The sequence below is a fragment of the Urocitellus parryii genome, chromosome 11 (assembly GCF_045843805.1).
Source record: "Urocitellus parryii isolate mUroPar1 chromosome 11, mUroPar1.hap1, whole genome shotgun sequence".
NCBI lineage: Eukaryota > Metazoa > Chordata > Mammalia > Rodentia > Sciuridae > Urocitellus > Urocitellus parryii.
The window spans coordinates 95,432,544-95,454,357 of NC_135541.1; the positions used below are offsets into that span (position 1 = coordinate 95,432,544).

The 21,814-nt window shown below is 47.5% G+C and overlaps 1 protein-coding gene across 1 annotated transcript in view; it reads left to right on the forward strand.

The window, feature by feature from the left end:
• Positions 1 to 308: 308 nt before the first annotated feature.
• LOC144249336 (solute carrier family 23 member 2-like) overlaps positions 309 to 21,814 on the forward strand; it is a 90,565-nt gene continuing 69,059 nt past the window's right edge. The window contains exons 1-9 of the mRNA XM_077791584.1: positions 309 to 431; positions 11,264 to 11,445; positions 12,810 to 12,930; positions 13,991 to 14,147; positions 14,561 to 14,814; positions 19,195 to 19,359; positions 19,570 to 19,678; positions 19,801 to 19,896; positions 21,246 to 21,504. Coding sequence (XP_077647710.1) covers positions 324 to 431; positions 11,264 to 11,445; positions 12,810 to 12,930; positions 13,991 to 14,147; positions 14,561 to 14,814; positions 19,195 to 19,359; positions 19,570 to 19,678; positions 19,801 to 19,896; positions 21,246 to 21,504 — 1,451 coding nt within the window. The 5' untranslated portion in view covers positions 309 to 323. The remainder of the gene's footprint in view (positions 432 to 11,263; positions 11,446 to 12,809; positions 12,931 to 13,990; positions 14,148 to 14,560; positions 14,815 to 19,194; positions 19,360 to 19,569; positions 19,679 to 19,800; positions 19,897 to 21,245; positions 21,505 to 21,814) is intronic.

The following is a 21,814-nucleotide window of genomic DNA, read 5'->3' on the forward strand; positions in this document are numbered from 1 at the left end:
GATGTCTGTTAGCTAGCAGAGATTCAAGGGAATAAAATACGAGCTTTCAAAGTCTAATGAGTGGAAACATATACTGTAAGAACTTTAAGAATGAGAATTTGTTTTGAAGCAAACTTCAAAAGTCGTCTCTTCTTCTAATCAACACTTCCCTAGTTGGAATATATTGCTCCTTATTTTGTTTCCAAAATAAAATAAGGGCTTGGTCTATGCTTCTGTTGTAGGCCTGTGGGGGAAGGTCTCAGGAAGTGACTGCATCCTCCCGCTCCTCCAGGTTGCCGATTCTCCAGGGATCAACATTTGGTTTTGTGGCGCCTTCTCTGGCCATGCTCTCTCTTCCATCCTGGAAGTGCCCAGAGTGGACACTCAATGCCAGCCAGGTGAATGTCAGCTCACCTGAGTTCACAGAGGAATGGCAGAAGAGGATCCGAGAGGTAAGAGGTTCAGGGGGTGGGTGGACAGGTGGGGTCAATTCATTGGCTGAAGCTTTATTATCCAGCTCCCTGCCAGGAAAGATCTGGGCTTTAGGATAGTGATGGGCAAGTGGACAGATAAGGATCCTGTCCTCAGGAAGCCAGCATTCTAGTGGGTGTGCTCCAATAAGAAGATGCAAGAGGGAAACGTCAGGGAGTCACAGTGCCATGAAGAAAATAAAAGAGGATGATGAGCAGGAGAGGTGATGGGGGCTGCCGGCGAGGAGAGTGTAGAGTGTGGGGAGGGGCATCCTTGGGAACACTTTTAATCTTTCAAAGAGGAAGGGTTCAAGTGACAGAGATAGCTACATTTCTTTGATACATTTCCTTTTCTTCCCCCTCCCCTCCCTTCCCCCTCCCCTCCCCCCTCCTCTCCCCCTCCCTCTCCCTCTCCTTTTCTTTCTTTCTTTTTCTTTCTTTCTTTCTTTTTTTTGTGTGTGTGCTTGTAGAGTTTCATAAAGCAGGAATCAGCAAACTATGGTTCTTGCACCAAATTCCACCTGTGGCTATGTTTCTTTAACTGCCCATGAACTAAGAATAAATTCTATATTTCAAAGTTTGCTTAAGAAAAGGTGTATGTGGCAGAAACCACACATGGCCCAAAATTTAAAAAAGCATTTCAAAGAGTAGCTTTTAACAGAAGAAGTTGGCCAACTCCTGCTCTAAAACACAGCCCAGCGCAGGAGCCCCTTTTGCCTGGGCTAAGGCAGTCTCTCATCTGCACCATCCTTTCCCACCTCGAGGAGTTCAATGCAATGGGCCACAAGCCCAGTATTCGTTCATAGTTTTTGCTCCCTCTTCTGGTCATCAGTGCTGTTAATGAGTGAAAGTTCCATCAAGTATCAACCTGATTTTCTTAATTGATTAATTGGTTGGTTTTGTTGACCAGGTCACCCTATTGGGCTGGAGGGTGGATTCTCCATGTCTCACTAAATTACATTGACCTGTGCACATGTCAAGGCTGGAACCCACCCATGGTCAGCACACCAACTATAAATCACTGTCTATTCACAGATGAAAGCCACATGAATATGACTTGCTGAGGTTCAGGAAGCAGTGGAGAGGGAAAATGAACAGTGATTCTGTTCTGAAGAGACAGTGCTTGCAGGAAAAGTAGCAAATTGTGTGTATGGGGGGTGGGGAAATGGCAAGTTCAATTTTCTATACATGAGACCACTTTAAACTTCACCTCCCAGTGTTATGGTACTTCAGGCCTCACAGAACCACTCACAGTACCAACATATAAAAATGATTTATGAACTGTATTTTCAAATGCATACAGGAGCAGAGAGCCAAGGGGCAATGCCTCTTTCTAGAAACAAGGATGGAAAGCATAGTCAGAAGCATGGGGCTTACGATGGTGGTATGAGCAATCAAGCCAGACAAAGGACAAAGGCTCGACGTTTGGGTTGTAATGATCAGCTGGGGTCCTGATGGGCATTCCTCCAGAGAGCAGAGGTCTGTGATAGGGAGAGAGAAAGGAAGCCTCTCTCTCACTCTGCCCAGGACTCTGTGGGAAGTGTTGGGACACAGAGTTGCCTGAGCATTTAAAACTACAGCTCTCAACACGTGAGGGTGGTGGCAAGTTTCCCAAACTCAGGAGTGGAGACAGGTCCTGTCAACAAAATACCTGTGGCTCTCAGCAGAAGAAAATGTGAAGTCACTCTATGGAATCATCCACATTCCCAGCTCTACAAGACTCCCACAGGAAAAAACAATCCCCTGAAGATGAGCTCAGAGGTGAAAATGTCGGCATTTCACAAAAGAAAATAATGTATTGTTAGAGAGACTCAGCAGAAACAAGAGGTAATTGAACAAACTGAAAGGCTATTAAGTCAACATGTTTAAATTAATTTAAGAGGATTGAGACTCATTAGAAACCATACTACACACAATAATAAAGTGGAATAAGAACAGGGAAATTTGAAAATAAAATCAATAGAATGTTAGTAATAAAAAGATGTAGTCATTGCAATTTAAAAATGCATTTAATGATCAAACAGCATTTATACACAGGGAGATTAATGAACTGAAAGATCATATAAGGAAATAATCCAGAATTCAGCACAGAAAGAGAGAAAAAAATAGGAATATTAAATAAAGAATAAGAAATGTAGAATAGAACAAGATGTCCACTTGCATCTAATTGGCGTTCTAAAAGGCCATAAAAGAGTAAATAGTATTAAAAGATAGAACATCTGATAGTGTAGAACAGATGAAAGATGGGAATACTCTGGAAGAAAGCACATTAAGTCCCAAGTGGAATAAATAAAAGCAAATCCACAGTGAACACATCATAATGAAGCAGCTACATCAAATACACAGAGAAAATCTTAAAAGTAACAAGAAAAGAAAAACAACCTACAAAATCATAGAAATTGGACATTCTGCAGCCTTCTCAGTAAGCAGCCTCAGAGGTTGGAAGGCAATGGAATATTTCCAAATGGCTGAGAGAAAACAGTCATCCTAGAATTCGGTCCCCAACTATAGAATTCTATATCATACAAGGATGGTGACAAAGTCAAACATTTTCAGTGAAACAAAGATGGACAGAGTTTATTCACTACTGACCTTCCATGAAATAACTACTAAAAGAAATTCTTCAGGTAAAATAAATTAAATCTTGAATTAAAGAGTGGTGGGAAAGAAGCGATAGTGAAGAAAGGACCATGTGGTTAAAGCGTAGGTATATTTGTCAGCTTGGGTTGCTATAACAAAAACACCATAGACTGCATGGCTTAAACAACAGAAATGTATTTTCTCACAGTGATGGAGACTGGAAGCCTCAGATCAGGTTGCCAGCATGGTTGGATTCTGGTGAGGGCTCTCTCATTGGCTTGCAGATGGCTGCCTTCTAACTACGTCCTCTCATAGCTTTCTTTGATGCATGGGAAAGACAATCTTCCTTCTCATATAATGGTACTAAGGCTGTCATGGGGGCCTCACTCCCCTGACCTCACCTAAACCTTGTTACCTCCCAAGCCTCTATTTCCAAATACCACAATATTGGGGGCTAGGACTTTGATATCGTAATTTGGAATGTGACACGGTTCAGTGTAGGGCAGTAGGTAAATGTAAGTAAGGAGCAACTGCACAAAATAAAGAAAGTTCGTAATAATAATCAATGACAGTGGAAAAATATACACTTGGCAATAATAGCATAGAAAACAGAAGATGGTAATAGGTGAAAGAATGAACAAGACTTGTCATCAGAGCAAATGCCCGTTTATTGAGGAACAGCTCTGCATATTTATAGAGCCCAGGGTGGTTTGACAGTTGGCATGGGGTGCTTTTTGATTGGTGGGTAAGGATCAGGTGAGCCAGCAGGGCTAGTGTGATTGGTGGGTAGGATCAGGTGAGCCAGCAGGGCTCTGATTTGTAAGTAAGGATCATGTGAGCCAGCAGGGCTCTGATTGGTGGGTAAGGATCATGTGAGCCAGCAGGGCTCTGATTGGTGGGTAAGGATCATGTGAGCCAGCAGGGCTCACCATTGGATGGTTCTTCTTGGGGGATGAGGAAGTTAGTCTTTGGAGCCGGGGTGACTCCCAACATTTCCCCCTCTTTGTTATTAAATGAGAATGTGCATTGACTCATTCTGTCTGCTTCCTGCTGAAATGGAGCAGTGTGGGAGAAAGAGGAGGGAAATAAGGAGCCCCCACAGGAGGGCAGAGAAGACCGGTATCAACGAAGGTTCCTTGCCACCATAGATCCATGATGACATCAGTCCATTTGGCATAGGTCTCAATTGGAGGTATCATCAGTAGCCAGGAGTAGGTAATTCCTGAGGAGAAGCTGGTTAAAAGCTTGACTAGAAATTTTACCCACCTGAGTCTGAATGAACTTTATGATAGGGGGAAGGAACAGGCACAGGGAGTTTTTATAGCCCAAATCTAATGGGGTTTCTGGGTCTGCAAGCTGCCTTGTTGGCCCAAGGTGGGTTAAGTGTTCAACCCTGAGCAGGGGGTTGAGTGTTCAGCCTTGAGCAGGGGCTTGGGCTTTTGGGCTTGAAGCAAACAGGTGATATAGAACCAGACAGAGGGTTTGAGTGGTCAGGTCATCCTGCAGCTAACTTGGTTTGGCATGCCCTGTAGGCCCTGCAGACCAGCCTTCCTGCACCTAACACCCTCAATTCCACTCTTCATTCCTAGTCCAATCTAGCTCCCTCCCTTCTCTATTAAGTGTGCTCTTCAAACTTTCTCCTACCTGGGTGTACCAGCTACCATATTTCCCTTTGAGAGCAGTCAGATCTCTCTAGGATTTATGTGAAACACTTCAACTTTAAATACTGATACTTGGAATTCTTATGAAACTGAGAGGCCCTCTGGAGCCCTGTGTAAACTTGAAGGTGGACACACTAAGTGCATGCTATCACACTTGGCATAGATGCTCCAGCTAACCACTGGTCTGAGCAGCGAGTCTCAGTGGTACTTAGGTACACTCCAGCTGCCATCAGAAGATGGTGACTTCTTCCCCTGGGAACTTAAAACTGAACTCAGACATGCACAAACATACACATAGGAAAAGCAGAAACTCTATCAAAGCCTGTAACTAGCTCACGACACCAAAGCTTCTCACTCTTCTATTGGCAATGGGCAGGACCCAAATAAGCACCTTGGTTTTTCAGAAGCAGGGCATGTGGATCCCCATAACAGGGCAACCTCCACACAGGATGGAGAAGTTGAGGAAAGGAAGGATATAGAGAGCACTTCAGACAGGGGAAGACAGAGCGATGATAGAGCAGGTGGGCTGGACCAGAGCATACCCAAGGCCTCACCCAAGGAGAGCTCAGTTTGCCTCCCAGGACAGTCATGGACTCACTGAAGATAACTGGGTAGGGGTAGATGTAAGCAACAGGAAGAAACAACTTCACCAGGAATCCAGGCATTGGAACGCTGTTGGAGGGTGGTGATGGGAACACCAGAGTGTGCACATGCCCAAACTGTACGCGCCAACTATGTGAAGGGTCCTGCACACCAGTTACACCTCAATGAAACTGGGAGGGTAAACAAAACACACGTTTCTCCTTAGGCCCATAAGGCAACTGGTAAAGTGCTCTCTTATGATCACACTTATTCAGGGGTAACCATGCTCTGGACACCTAAGTGGTTTGTCAGAAGGACAACACACAACGGTCCCACTACCGGCCAGATCCAAGCAAGTAGGGGGTCTGTAAGGAAGAGAAGGGGGTCTGGCTGAAGGGGGTCCTTAGGGTCAATTGCCTTGAATAAAGGGCAAAGAGAAGACCCAAGAGGGGTCAGAAATGAGGGGGAGCATTGACAAGAGTACTTAATGACAGGTGACGATCATTGGCTCTTCTGATGAAGGTATAGGAGTGCCGTGCTTAAGCCTGGAAATATGAATCCATGGGGTAAGTTGGTTATTAGATAGTTTGAGTTTGGCTACCAAGGGAGTGCACATAATCACCTGAGCAGGACCCTCCCAGTTTGGTTTTAGAGGGAGCTCTTCCCCCGGTGGGCAATAGTAAACAAGTTGACCAGGTGTTAAGGAGGTAGGGTTTTGAGAGAGACTGGGGTCAGGAAGGAGCCAGACTTGATAGCACCAGAGTTCAGAGCATAAATGGAAGAGGAGGGGCAGGGCATAGGTTTTGGAGATGGGTAGGGGTTTTGTAGGCAGTCCGGGAGGAACGAGGGGATGGCCATACATGACTTTGTAAGGTGAGAGATTAGAAGGCTTTTTTGGCAGGACCCTAATGTGCAATAAAGCCAAGGGGAGCACCTTTACCCAGAGGGAAAGGGTGAAAAAGGAGTGAAGGAAAATAGTGAGACTCTGTGGACTAGAATGGAATAGAGTGAAGAAACTGGAAGAGTTTTGGGGGGATCTTTGGGCTGATCCCCGGTGGTTACGAAGAGTAGCAGAGAGGAGGGTAAAGCTCTGTAGGGTGGCTGATAGAGCCACTTGACCGGCCTTGGAATTCCCCATTGTAGTAAGGGAGGAGTCAGTTTGGTGGGCCTTGCAATGGATTATTCCCAGTTAGGAAGGCAGCCTGGAGGCTTGTAGTAGGCCAGAAATAAGTGTGGAATTAATGACTGCCGTCCCTCTGGTGGTCAATACCCACTTTCTTTCCAAATGGCTGCATGGGAGATCAGGATATGGAAGACGTATTATATAGGGAGAGGGTTTTTCCCTCCGCTAGCTCACATGCCCTTGTGGCAGCTATGAGTTCAGCTTGTTGGTCGGTGGTATTGGGTGGGAGAGGTTTTGCCTCTATGATGGATGAGAGGGAAATGACGGCATACCCCGCCACTCTAACCCCTTTGTATATAAAGGAGCTACCATCTGAGAACCAGATGAGATCCGAAGAGGGCAGGGGTCCCTCAGAAATGGTGGTAGGGCAGGGTAAAATAATCTCTAATTCCTCCAGGCATTTGTGGATGGGATCTTGTGAGGGAGAATATGGGAGGAGGGAGGCAGGGTTTAATGGAGAGCAGGGCTGAAAAGAGATGGAGGGATTTTCAAGGAGAGACAAGGAGGGATAGAACCCTGGAAGGAGGAAGTGACTGTCACCCCCTTGTAAGTGAGAAAATAATGGTGAGGAGATGAGATGGTTAGTGGGGAGCCAAAGATAAGCTTGTGTGCTTCTTTCTGGAGGTCATGGGCCGCTTCTAGGGCTCTGAGGCATGGGGGCCAGCCCCTGATGCTGGAGTCAAACTGTTTGGATAGGTAGGCCACTAGTGCAAATGTGGGGCCATATTCCTGACTCTGAATGCCAGAACTTGTCCCTGTTTTTATACAGAGGGTGAAGGGTCGGGAGAGGTCGGAGAGATGCAGGGTGGGTGCCCAGAGGAGGGCATTTTTAAAGGGATTCCCTACTGCTGAGAGTAGGGGTTCATCTTGGGGGCCCTTGGCCAGATTCCAGGCCCTGAAGTACCCAGCCAAACACAAGGAGGAGAGTCATCTTTGGTCTTTGGTGTAGGTATAGACACAATAATGGCCTTTTTGCTTTGAGAGATAGAGAACCCTAGATACATGCTATTTGGGCCTTTTGTGGAGAGGCCCAATATCCCTTTAAGGCCAAGAAATTAAGTAGGAGAACTCTGTTATCTATTGAGTGCCCTTTGGAGGCCAAAAGAAATTGTTTGCAAGAGGTGGAGAGAGCAGGATTGGATTGGAGCAAGAAGAAAGCCTGGAAAAGATCCCTTAGAATGGAGGGATCCAGGGACCCAAAAAGGGGCCATCTGCTTTGGTTGTCTAAGGGATAAGTGGGCCAGGCCTGGGTGCTATATTTAATCCAAGTGGCATTGTAGGGGAGAGTCGACCGGCAGAGAGGACACATTACCCATGTAAGGAGGAGGGAAGAGGACACAGAGAAGGAGTAAACTGATTTATTGGCAAAAGAGGCATCCCTGCTAGAGCCAAAAATCAGGAGTGCCTACGTGGCAGGTTGGAGCTGCAGAGATTGGTCGTCACTGAATCCTGACAGTCGAAGTTCTCATCTTGGATGGAGCCAGAGCCATGGGAGACCTTGGCCAAGGCTTTTCGGCACCCTTCCTGGAGAGGTCGGATACTCCCAGGGCCAGAATGAGGGGAGAGGAAGGGGAGGGTAAGTGTCTCTCTAGCGGCCAAGTCTAAAGGTGAGAGGACTAGGACTTTCGAATCTGCCCAAGGAAGGAGTCCCTGAGGGCCACCGTAGCCTTAAAGGCTGTGGTGGGGTGCTTTCCTCTCCGCAATTGGGCAAAGAGATTTGCCAGACGATTATCAACATATTGCAAGAGGGTGGATTCAGGGCACTGGGGATGAAAAGATTTGAGGTGGGAGGCCAAGGTTTGTCCAAAGAGGTGTGGACTATCTTGAAATCCCTGAGGAAGGACAGTCCAGGTTAAAGGCAAAAAGATATCCTTTAAATCTATGACCAAGAAGTGGGGGGCAGTGTGGAGGATCTGAGACAGCAGAGTGTATGGGTTGGGAACCAAAGGATGTATGTTTTAGGCCCAGAAGAACTTTATGGGCCTAACGGAAGTGTTGATGAGTCATAGGTAGGACCCATTGGGTTTTTTTACCGTAGTATGGGAGTAAGGGGAATGAGCAGGACGGAGGTACCCCTTGCTAAGAAGGTCCTGAATAATCAGGAAATGGTGGAGGGGGAGTGGGTATTCCATACAATGGGTCAACCATGTCAGCCTCACAAGTGGAGCAGAATGGCCAGTTTTCTGCCAAAAGAGCCAGAAAAAATGAACAGGCCGATTCTGGGGCCTGAGTGATGCCAGGAACCTGTATGACCTGTATATTGATTGTTGTATTGAATTTAGAGAGAATATCTCAGCCAAGCAAAGGAACTTGACATTGGGACATAACTAGGAATGCCTGAGAGGTTGGGAAGTTGTCTACCTGAATCTGCACCCTGGATTTCTGTGTATTGATCGTTACAGCCAGGGACAAGGACCCAAGGCACCGTCAATTGATTGCCATGCCCAGAAGTTCAGAGGGTTCCCATGCCATAGGCCTCCTACAAGATCTAGGACAGTCAGAGCCCCAATGACCTTGTTGTTGACAATTAGGGCATGGGGTACGCAGAGTGTGTGGTGCAGGACATGCCCTGGCCCAATGTCCCTCCTTGCCACACTTGAAGTAGGTGCCCAGGGAGGTTTTCGGTGATGGGCGGCAACCCAAGGAAGCACCCTGCAGGACTGGGCGAGCATCTGAAATTTCTCAGTCTGGGGGGTGGCAGGGCCTTGTTTGAGCTTTTTTAGTTTGGCCCAGATGTCAGGGTAGTTCTGTGAGAGGAAATATGTCATAAGAACATGAAGGCCATCTGGGGTTTGGGGAGTTTGATCTGGGGCAGCAAGTGGCCTGCGAGGGTGATTGGGATTAACTCGGTGAGTTTCATCCACATGGGCTCTGGCAAGTTCCCAGACTCTGGTACGTTCCTCAAGAAGGAGAGTATTAGCCAATAACATATAAGTGAGGCTATAAGCCTGGAGGGCCCTTTTGAAACTCTCTTTTGTGGTGAATGAGCCCAACCTTTGCTCGAGTTGCATGGGGTCATTCATAGAGAACGGGACCTATACCTGGATAATGCCCTCAGGTCCAGCAACCTCTCTTAAAGGGGCCATGATTTGTGGGACTAGGGGTGGGATCTAGTTTGGGGGAACTAAAGCTGTCAGCCAAGTCAGGGGGAGCACCTGAGGGGGTGGACGGAGCCAATGGGGGAGGTCGGTAGGGAGGGTGTTCATCTGCTGGATAGGTAGGGGTGAGAATGAAGAAGAGAAAAACCTCAAGATAGGGGAACTCATTCCACTTTTTCGAGCGCTCACAGGAGTTAAACAGATCTCTATGAATTGCGGGATCTAGGGATCCTCCTGGGGGCCATTGACTTTGATGGTCTAATTGATAGTAAGGCCAATCTTGTGTGCAGAATTTAATAAGGGGGAGTCTGCAGGGAGGGAAGAAGAGGCCCCCATAGGTCAGGAGAGGGACAAGCGTGGTTGAGAGAGAGAGAGAGAGAGAGAGAGAGAGAAAGAGAGAGAGAGAGAGAGAGAGAGAGAGAGAGAGAGAGAGAGAGAGAGAGAGAGTTGGATACCCGATAGGGGAACTCACCTACTGAAGATCTGGTCTTGTAAACAGCACTCGAAAGAGTGGACCAGGACAGCAAGCCTTGAGAGGGGGCGCCCTCAAGCAGTGAGGCATTCCTCCTCCCGGGTTTTGACACCAATGAAAGAACGAACAAAGCTTGTCGTGGGAGCAAATGCCCGTTTATTGAGGAACAGTTCTGCATATTTATAGAGCCCAGGGTGGTTTGACAGTTGGCATGGGGTGCTTTTAGATTGGAGGGTAAGGATCAGGTGAGCCAGCAGGGCTCTGATTGGTGGATAAGGATCATGTGAGCCAGCAGGGCTCTGATTGGTGGGTAAGGATCATGTGAGCCAGCAGGGCTCACCATTGGATGGTTCTTCTTGGGGGATGGGGAAGTTAGTCTTTGGAGCCGGGACAACTCCCAACAATAGGAGTTAAAGTTTTCTACAGTAATTATATTGTTTGAGAGGAGGAAAGAAAATTTTATTTAGCTGTAGACTTTGTTATGTGAATATTAACACTAAAGAGTTAGTAATAATTTCTAAAAGATTAAAAAGGAATGTATGACATCCAAACTGGTAAAGAGAGGAGGTAAAATAAGCTCATTCAAATCCAATAGATTGAGGGTGGCCGAACTAAGGCCAAATCTGGCCCATTGCCTGTTTTGGAATAGCCCATGAGCTAAGAATGGTTTTACATTTTCATGGTAATTTTTAAAAGCCTCAAAGAAGGATACTATGCCCTGACATGTCAAAATTGCATGATATTCAAATTTCAGTGTCTATAAATGAAGTCCCATTGGAAACAGCTACGCTCACTTGTTCACTTCTTGTCTGGAAAAGTTGCAACAGAGCCCGTATGGCCACCAAGCCTAAAATATTCACTCACTGGTCCTTTACAGAAAAAGTTTTCCGACCCCAGCAACAGTCAGCAGAAGAACAGAAGAGTATAGCAGCAAGATGTTAAATACACACTGAATTGTCACAAGTCATTTCATCACCATGACTGGGACGTATAAGAACCCTGAGGCCTGTTACCTGAAATCTTTCATGTTAAATGAAAATGTGCAACAGACCATTGGAATAGAGAGTGGACAGGAGTGAGATGAGGTCTCTCCTCTCAGTTCCTTTGGGTTCCAGCTTTGCCTTTGCCCTCCCTGCCTTTGAATGCACACACAGGGGTGACCAGACTGAGCAGCAGGCTGAGCAGCTTGGCCTGTTTGGGGGGCCTGGGCTGAGCAGAGGCCAACTCTCTCCCTTCAGTTGCAGGGTGCCATCATGGTTGCTTCCTGTATCCAGATACTAGTGGGATTCTCAGGCCTCATCGGCTTTCTCTTGCGCTTCATTGGCCCCTTAACCATTGCTCCGACCATTTCCCTGATGACCCTGCCTCTCTTTGATCCTGTTGGCAATGATGCTGGAATCCACTGGGGGATTTCGTTCACGTAAGTACTTTCTGGGGAGGAGGCCCAGCCATGCTTTCTTTGGTGGAAGTACAGCTAGTAAGAATAATGTGAGTCCAGGATGCCAGTTTTCATTGAGCTGGGAAAGGGTGCAAAGAATGGCCCCAGCTCTTCAGCATCATTGTAGTCTAAGAGAGAGATAAAGGCCCATGATACCAGGAAGCAGCTAGGAGGCCTTGGGGCTGTGCGCATGTGAAGGAGAGGTGGTCAGCTGGGAGGATCAGGAAACAAGAAATGAGGCCTCAGGCATTTAAACAATTTTGGAGGGACCTGGGATAGACACTGATATGCTCAAATTTGGAACCCCCAAAAGACTACAATAGACCAAGATCAATGTAAGCAGCAAAGAGGTATTCATTGCGAGCTAGCTGGGTCCTCTGCGCACACAGCAACTGGTGACACTGAGAGGCCCCGAGCCCAGGGTTTGCAGTAGTTTTATACACTCTTTGGGGGAGGCAGGGACTTCACATACAACATACCATCTCTCAGCAAATCATCACACACCACGGGAAAATCATAAAACAACTCTAAAACATGATTACCACATTCACTGATGGGAACAAGTTGGGTGAGGGTGATTGGCTAGTACAAGAGGGGGATTCCTTTAAACTGATTGGTTTAAGCCATGAGGGGAGAACATGCTGAACTACTTGGTTTCCCAACATGTCGTCAACCACTATAAACTACTGGGGGGTCATCTGGCATCCCAGGTATTTTCTATGTCTCATGCTGATTGTTAGTTGCTAGGGGATTGCTATGGGTCCTCACAGCCTGAGTCAGGGACACCTGGAGCCACAGATCTCTCCTGTTATTTACAGACAAATAACTCAGCAGGGTGGCTATCTGTCTAGAAGTGCTCTGTGGCTTTTTCCAAGGACAAGGGTCATGCCCCCTTCCTTGGACAGGCTTTGTTCTAAGGTAGAGGCTGGTTTCTCAAAAATGGAGTCACATCAGTTTCTCAACACTGTCATTCACTCTGCCTCTTGTGGTCTGAGGTGAGGTGTGAGAATCATCAGACCTGAACAGACCTGCCTGAGAGATATGACAGTCCCTATTGGTCTCAGTGACTCTGCTGCAACAGCCTGTTCCTCTCAGATGCACCAGAAACAATGGCATCCTATCCCACGAGTCCTCTTCAGCCACAAGCAGTTCCAACAGGGACCTCTTTTTAGAGATAGCAGGTATCTACATATGGTGCAGAGGGTGACCAGCTGGAGCCCCACCCGGTGAGGACACTGGTCCCAGAGACACCTGGTGGCTCAGCTCCTCAGTCCATCCCCAAAGCCTCCTGAGCCCCTGCTCAGGATAAGCCCACTTTCCAGCTTGGGTGTGCTTGTTTGTTTCAGGACCATCTTCCTCATCATGCTGTTTTCTCAATTCCTGAAAAACATCCCGGTGCCTGTGCCTGTGTATGGTGGAGAGAAGAAGTGTCACACCTCCAAGTTCTACTTCTTTCAGTTCTTCCCTGTAAGAAGCACCTCTTACCCACCCTCTTCCATTCATAATTGATGTACCTGGAGATTGTCGGCAACTTCCCTGTGCCCAGGTGGCCCCCAAATCAAAGTTCCTCCATCTGTGGTGGCCTCTTCCTAGGAGGAAGAAAGAGTCCCAGGTCTGTGGGGTGTACTTCCTGGCAGTTGGTGGCCTTGCATTATAGGTCCTTCTTCTCAGGCTTCTCTCCCAGGAGCCCTAGTCACTGTTCTGGGCACAGTTGTGTCTTCTTGTCCTCATACAAGGTACTGGGAGAGACAGCCAGGTTCACCTCTAATGATGTAAAACTAAGGGTCTGAAGGAGCCTGCTGAGCCAAATTGCTTAGATCAGGGTCTTTCCCAATGGCTCACAGGCAATCCAACTGCCTGTGAGCAAGATGGCGCATACCTTCCCAGAGCCTTCGTTGTTGATTTCACACCACGCTGTCCAGTGTGTAATTGTCACCATGACTGTGTCTTCAGGTTTAACTGAGAACTGTGTTTCTCAAGGTAAAAAGAAACTTTCACATATGATCTTGTTGATCTTTCAATAACCCTGCAGTCCAATGATTTCAAAATTCAGTGTGCATGTGAATCACTTGGAGAATTGACTAAGAATATGGAGTTCTGGGGTCCCACAACCAAATATAAAATTGATATACCTGTGGACCTCACTTTGAGGCCCTGTTTCAGGCTCTGCAGAACAGTGATTGTAATTCCATGGTAGAGATGAGAAAACTAAGTTTCAGAGGGTTTGCTCCCAGGTCACATGATCAGCAATCAGTGGAGAGAGAGCAGGTGGGAATCCTTCTGCTCCATGCTGTGCCCAGTGTGCTGGATTTTCCTGCCCCATAGTCTCCTCCCATAGTTTGTTTTGTGCTTCTATTTCCAGCCTGTTTCTTTAATGTGCTAAGTTCTCCATGGACACAGTAGGTTCCTGTTGTCCCTAGCAGCGTGATCACCCAGCACTTGCTCATCTGAGCATGTTCCTGGACCCCTCCTGAGGGAGGAAAGGGGGCAGGAGCTGGCAGAGCTGAAGGGAGACTCCCTTTGGCAGGTGCTGCTGGCTCTCTGCATTTCCTGGTTCATCTGCTTCGTGCTCACGGTCACCAACACTCTCCCCTCGTCCCCCACTGACTATGGGTACCTGGCCCGCACTGACACCAAAATCAATGTCCTGCGCCAGGCCCCTTGGTTCCGCATCCCTTACCCAGGTAAGGAGAAGATAGGTGTCCTTCTAGCTTGGGCCACTGGATCTGTGTGGCTCAGGTGACGGGATGGACAGTTGAACAGGGCTGGGGGAGGGATTGATAAGGAGAGATAGGCCCCACGGAGTCCATATTTGACTCCTAAAGAAGAAGAGACTCCAGGTTGTTATAAGAATTCCAAAACCTTCAGGCCTCCCTAGGAAAAGGCCATTTCTGCTTCTTTCTGTGCACAGTGGCCTCAAGTTCTGGGCATCTGATAAGACTCAGGAGGAATGGCAGGGCAGGAATCCAGGCAAAGCCAAAGTCGTTGTAAGAGCTGCCAACTCCTTACGGTCTCCCAGAAAGCCCTCTAGCCAGGAAATGACGTGGGTTTCCTCAGCCTCCTCTGACTGGACACTCCCCCTGCACTGCATTTTCAGGACAATGGGGCCGCCCCACCATCAGCCTGGCTGGAGTCTTTGGGATCATTGCTGGCGTGGTCTCCTCCATGGTGGAGTCTGTGGGTGATTATTATGCCTGTGCCCGGCTGGTGGGAGCCCCACCCCCTCCGAAGCACGCCATCAACCGCGGCATTGGCATCGAGGGCCTTGGCTGCTTATTGGCAGGAGCCTGGGGGACAGGAAATGGCACCACCTCCTTCAGCGAGAATATTGGGGCACTGGGGATCACCAAGGTAAGTCTCCTGATGGTGGCTCCTAGGGACAGGCTGGGTACCTGAATCTGCCATCGTACCTGCTACTTTCCTGTTGCTTCTGTAGCAAATTAGCACAAAGTGATGGCTTCAAACAACCCAAACTTATTATCTTCTTATTTTATTTTATTTTTTTCTTTTTAGCTGTACATGAAAGTAGAATGTATTTTGATATGTCATACATATATGGAGTATAACTTCCCCTTCTTGTGGCTGTACATGATGTGCAGTTTCACTGGTTGTGTACTCATATATGAATATAGGAAAGTTATATAAGATTCATTCTACTGTCTTTCCCATTCTCATCCCCCTTCCTCCCCCCACCATTACCCCTGTCCAGTCCAATCAGCCTGCACTTTCCTCCACCCCTGCCTATTGGGAGTCAGCATCTGTATATCAGAGAGAACATTAGCCATTTTGGAGATTGGCTGATTTCACTTAGCATGAAAATCTCCAGTTCCATCCATTTACCAGCAAATGCCATCATTTCATTCTTCTTTAAGGCTGAGTATATTCCATTGTGTATGTGGATCACATTTTCTTTATCCATTCATCTATTGGGGGACACCTAGGTTGGTTCCATAGCTTAGCCATTGTGAATTGGGCTGCTATGAACATTGATGTGGCCACATCACTATAGTATGCAGATTTTACATCATCTGAGTATACACCAAGGAGTGGGCTAACTGGGTCAAATGGTGGTTCCAGTACAAGTTTTTGGAGGAATCACCACACTGCTTTTCCGAGTGTTGCACCAATTTGCAGTCCCATCAGCAATGTATGAGTATACTTCTTTGCTCCACATCCATGCGAACACTTATTGTTGCTCATATTCTTGATAATTGCCAGTCTGACTGGAGTGAGATGAAATCTCAGTGTGGTTTTAATTTGCGTTTCTCTAATTGCTAGAGATAATAAACATCCAAACTTACTATCTTAATGGATCTGGATGCCAGATTTTGGACACTGGCCTCGTGGGCTAAAAGGGAGGCATCGGCCAGGCCATTCTCTGGAGGCTCTTGGGGGACCCATGTCCTGTCCTTTTCTGTCATCCAGAATCTGCAATGAATGGACTGTGGCCACTTTCTCCATATCCCCCTGCCACAGATGGAAAGGTGCTCTGCTTTCCAGAACCAATGGACTTAGACTGGGCCTACCTGGCTACTCTCCCATCCCCGTGTCCTTAATGTCATCACGTCAGCAGATGGCTTTTGCCATTAGAGGCAATGTATTCGCAGGTTTGAGGCTTATGACAGGTGCCTCTGCAGGGCCCATGATTCCACTTTCTGTCCTTGACTTTGTTGGACTGTGGCCATCCACAGGCAAAAAGTCTATTCTGTCACTGGTGGGTACCTGAGAGAGTCCTTCCTTTCTGAAGTTTAGGTGGGGGCTTCCTTACCTACAGACCTGAGTGATCCACTGTGCATGGCAGCCCCTCCTGATGTCCCCAAGGCACTTCATGCACAGTGACTTCTGGGAAGCCCAACCCATGCCCTATCTGACTTTTCCTGCCGTCCTTGTATTATTTCACCCCACTGGCATGTCCTCCTTAGCTTCTTGCTCACCTGTTGGTTCTGATTTCTCCCCATGGCCCCTTCCTGTCTCCTTTCATCTTCCCCAGTGCCGCAGCCTGATCATCTCCCACCTGGATGCTAAAGTAGTGCCTTCCATCCTGTCTTCTCAGGATCTTGCCCATCTACTTCTCATGGCTCCCCATTTTCTACACTATAGGTCAATCAGATCAGCAAGAACTCTTGAGAATGGTGTTTTCTAAAGTGACTTAGAGCCAGGTGGCACAGCTTATAATCCCGGTGGTTTGGAAGGCTGAGGCAGGAGGATATCAAGTTCAAAGACAGCCTTAGCAACAACAAGGCTCTAAGCAACTTAGTGAGACTTGTCTTAAAATAAAAACATAAAAGAGAGCTGGGATGTGGTTCAGTGGGTAAGCATTCCTGAGTTCAATCCCTGCTGCCAAAAATAAAGTGACTTAGAAAACCATAGTGTTGCTTTGTTGCTTTCCATATGTTTCTGTGAATTCTGGCAGTGGTCCCAGAGCAAGTCCTGTGAGCCAAGGAGAAATACAGCACCTCCTCCCCCCACACCCTGTCTTATGGCTCCCTCAGTGGCTCTGGTGTGCATCCTGAAGGCACTGAGTCTTTATAGCATCAGATCTATCTTCCTCTGTGCCCTGTATGACCTCTGGCACAGCTGGAGCTAACATCTGTGAGCAAATGTTTGAGCCAGCACCCAACCCTACAGCAAGTCCTATGTTCCATGACACCCACTCTGTAAGAGTTCAAAGCCATTCATGCAAGTGAGGGGAACATTTTCCACAGGAGGACCACTAACCCATGCAGAAATATGGTACAGTGCTACGTAAGTACTAAGCAGCAGATATTTCCTTTCCCACTAAATGGAATAAATCTCATGCCAACAAAAATATCTCAATAAAGAAAAAAAGGCCATTTTTCTGGAAATCATTTCCAAGCTAAGGTCATTAGAGAAAAGGGTGAAAGTAGGAAATAAAGGTACATAGATGAAAACAAGGCTACACATCAAGTAAAAGACCCATAAACTGGGAAAGAGGTGAAGGTGCTAAGACCACTCGCTTTTATGGACTCGTGCCCCCCTTGCGGTCCTTTGAGGTACTGCCCCGTGTTGTGCCTCTCCAGCAATGAGTTCCCACAACTTCTTGATTCTCTCCAAGTCTTGGGGGAAATAAGATTAAAGGCCAGAATTCTCCTGTCAGTTCTGTAGGATGTCCTGCTGCCAGCCCATATGTCATTTGTGAGACTAAAACGGCCCAGGGCTATATGCAAAGTGTGTGCAGTAATAAGATTGGGGAAGACTTCCATCCTTAGGAGACTAGTGGCAAGTGCAAAGGACATGGGTTGACCCCGACACATCTATCCATGGTGTTTGTAGTCATGCCTCTGTTCTCACAGCTAATTGTCAAGGCTGTAAAGAAAACAAAACGTTCTTTGATGTGGTAAGAATTTCTAATGAAGACAGTTAAATAAATAAGCGTTTTGCCTGGAAAGAATAAAATAGGCAAGCGTACAATCTGCTACTTTATCACTGCATTGATGGACTTTAGTTGAGGCTGGAGTATCTTTTCAAATGGTTTTAATTGTGGTAAAAAGCACTAAACATACAATATACTCTGGTAACTGTTATTAGGTATACAATTCAGTAGTGTTTATCATATTCAAATTGTTATATGACATATCTCTAGAACTTTTTCATCTTGCAAGACTGAAACTATATTATGGTATCTGCTAGGGTCTGGGGGTAGGTACACGGGAATGAGAAACAGATTCAAGAACTATCTAAATATATTCATCAACACTGGACTTATGAGGATGAGAATATTTGTAATATAGCCCTAACTTCCAAGAATGATATGGAATCCCCCAAATTGGAGGGTCATTATTTGAAGACTTGTTTCCAACCAGTTTTAGGTTCACAGCTAAAATGAGTGAGAGATAATGAGACCCATTTCTGCCACACAGGCATAATGGCCTTCTGCCACTCTGGCGGTACATCTGTTAGGGTTGATGAACTGACATAATCATCACTACCCACAATCCACAATTTACATTAGGGTTCACTCCTGGTATTGTACATCTTGCAGATTTAGACAAGTGTATAATGACACATGTATACCACTGCAGTATCATACAGAATTGTTTTCAGAGGTCATTTCTGCCTCACTGATACAAGTTGTCACCCAAACCCCAGTTGTGAGCCCTGATTAGCACAACCATTGGTAGTGACAGCAGGGTGGCAGCTGTGTGCCCCAGCATTGAGACCAGCTATGTGATGGGAGGATGTTGACCAAGGTCCATGATCTTCACCGCAGGGTGAGCTATTTTTTAAGCCTTTGTAGAAACTGTTTTATTTCAAGATCTAATAGCAGTTGTAAGGAGGTAGCCAAACATTTCTTTAGCATTCCAAGACTCCTTGCCACTCGGGGATCTCTATGCAAACCAGGTAACGGCTGTCAGTGAGAAGCAGGGCTGAGATTGGCTCTCAAACCCCCATTCTTAAGCACAGGACCACTGCCACTCCAGAGAGACTAATCCCCTCATGTTCGGGCTTCCTAGGGGAGAGCATTTGGTCCAGCACTTGAAGACAGGTATGAGAGTGACAGAGTGGAGAGGTGAGGGCAGAGGCTGGGCCCCAAAGTCATGCCTTCATTTTCTCTCTCTCCAACCCCATTTGGGAGCAGAGGGTATGAAGTATGTTCTGGGGCCCTGTTTCTGAAAGTCCATCTCAGCAATGCTCAAGGTGACCTGTAACAAGTCCTCTGGGATGTCTGGCCTGCCTGGTTCTCTATCCCCCTCTCCCTGATTGCCACAGGTGGGGAGCAGGATGGTGATCATCACAGCGGGCTTCGTGCTGCTCCTGATGGGTGTTTTTGGGAAGATCGGGGCTGTGTTTGCCACCATTCCAACCCCAGTGATCGGGGGCATGTTCATTGTCATGTTTGGGATCATCAGTGCCGTGGGGATCTCCACTCTGCAGGTGAGATGGGCGAGTTGCCTCAGAAAAGTAGCAGGAGCCCAGAGGATGGAGATGGGCAGAATGGAACAGGGGCTGGGGAGGAGAATGGAATCCTTGGCCTGGAACCACACTGCTCCCAAATGGAAGAGAGAAATAGCCAGAGATGTCCAACCTTCTGAAAGGTGGTGAAGGAGTGATCTCAGCACCTCTCTCTGGGCCTTCCTCCTGCAGTACGTGGACATGAACTCATCCAGGAACCTCTTTGTCTTTGGCTTCTCCATTTACTGTGGCCTCACCATTCCCAACTGGGTGAAGAAGAACCCCGAGAAGCTGCAGACAGGTGATTGCTCCTCACCTCTCCATTTTGTCACTCTGCTCTGTCCCCTACACAGTCGCCACTCTGGTTGTGGAGCCAGCAGGGACCCAGGGTCCTGTGAACCTGTCACTTTTGTCTCATTATAGGCATTCTCCAGCTGGACCAGGTCATCCAGGTGTTGCTGACCACAGACATGTTTGTTGGAGGATTTCTGGGCTTTCTCCTGGATAACACCATCCCTGGTAGGGCTCACCTGTGAACTGGCAATGTGGATAAATGGGTACAGTCTGAATGATGTGGAGAGCTTCTAGCTGTAATTTCTGTGTCAGCCTGGTCACTGGTCATGGCACACCTTGAGTTGGCTCTAGGTCTGGAGATGAGGATATGGAAGGGTCTGTATTAGTCAGCTTGGGCTGCTATAACAAAACATCCCAGCCCTGGGGGCTTAAACCATTTATTCTCTCACAATTCTGGGGTCTAAAAATCTGTGATCAGGGAGCTGATAAGTTTGGTTATTTCTGAGATCTATCTCCTTAGCTTGCAGATGGCCTCTCCTCTGTGTGTGCACATTCCTGGTATCTGATCCTGTGTCCTAACCCTTTCTTATAAAGATGCCAGCCACATTGGATTAGGAGTCACCCTAAAGGCCCCTTTGTAACTTAACTACGTCATTGTAATGGTCCTATCTCCAAATATAGTCACGTTCTGAGAAACTGGGGTTTGGGTTTCAATGAATGAATTTTAAGGGAGAGACAGTTCAACCCACAGCAGAGCCCTAAATGGGAAATGTACCAGAAGCAACAGGAAAAAGACACAGCCCTGGCTTTCATGAAGCCTATAATTTAATTGGTGAGAGATCACACATATTCATTCATTCACTCACAGTATTAATAAAATTCCATGAAGCACTTGCTACATAACAGGTGCTATGTACCAAGAATATGAAGAGTAGTAAGATATGTCCCTTCTGGAAGTCCACAGGCTAATGGGGAACGAGGCAAGAAAGCAGACAAGTCCGGTACTGGGTAATACGTGCTGTGAGGAGCAAATAGAGTATGCAGGGGTCCAGGGAGCTGATGTGGAAAGCAAGAGGCCCAGTCTCTGAAGGTTCTGGGATCGGCTGTCCAGCAGCTCTCCTCTCTCTCTCTGGCCTCCCTCAGCCTCTTCTGGGGACCCTTGTGGTAGCACCTGCTTCATGGTATTCTATTTTACCCTGTGACTGTCCACCAAGTGTGAAGTGCATCTGTATATTCCACGCACATTCAAGTGAGGACAAGTCTGCTCACTAGAGCTGTGGAAAGGGGGATTCCACATGGCTGTGCTGGACTCCTTGTGAGGCTCAGAGGATGCCTGCAGAGCTGAGCTCTGATTCTTGAGCTGGGCTTGGAGGAGAAGGAGGAGGAAGGAGAAGAGGAGTAGATGGAGGCAGAGGAAGAGGGGACGAGATGGAGGAGGAGGTGTCAGTGGGGGCATGTGCACCAGGGTGCTGAGAGGAGGCCACAGGTCCTAGCATGTGGCCACCAGAGCCTCCCTCTGCCCTGTCTGCCCCTGCCATCAGGACCCACTCTTGACTTCTCCTGTCCTACATTAGGAAGCCTGGAGGAGCGAGGCATCCTGGTATGGAATCAAGTCCAGGAGAATTCCAAGGAGACTACTCTAAAGTCCTCGGAGGTTTATGACTTTCCCTGGGGCATTGGCACCAAGTTCTGCACGTCCTCCTACCTCCGGGTCCTCCCCTTCTGGCCCAGGCTGGAGCATAGTGGCAAAGGTGAGGTGGGCATGAGCCAGCTTGCCCACTGCTCCCAGGCTTCCTCCAGAAAGCACCTGTCAGATACAGTAGAAACCAGGATGTGAGGAAAAGGATCCTCCTGCATGGCCGAGCCCTGGACAGACTTCTGCCTTTGCAATATGCACCCATCTGCCTTCATGAGCTGGAGGTGCCCACCCTCTCCAACACCTGCGGCACCTGTACACCATGGAAGTCAGGAAGCTTCAGGTTATAATAGTGACCTATAGGCTTTGTCTTGGTCACTCGGTCATCGCATTTGATCTTGCCCTGTCCCTCTGCTATTCTCCCAGCTCTGGTGTGGACAGATGTGGCTGCTGCCCACACAGAACTCTGCTACACCATTGTGCTTTGCAGTATTTTGAAAGATTGGG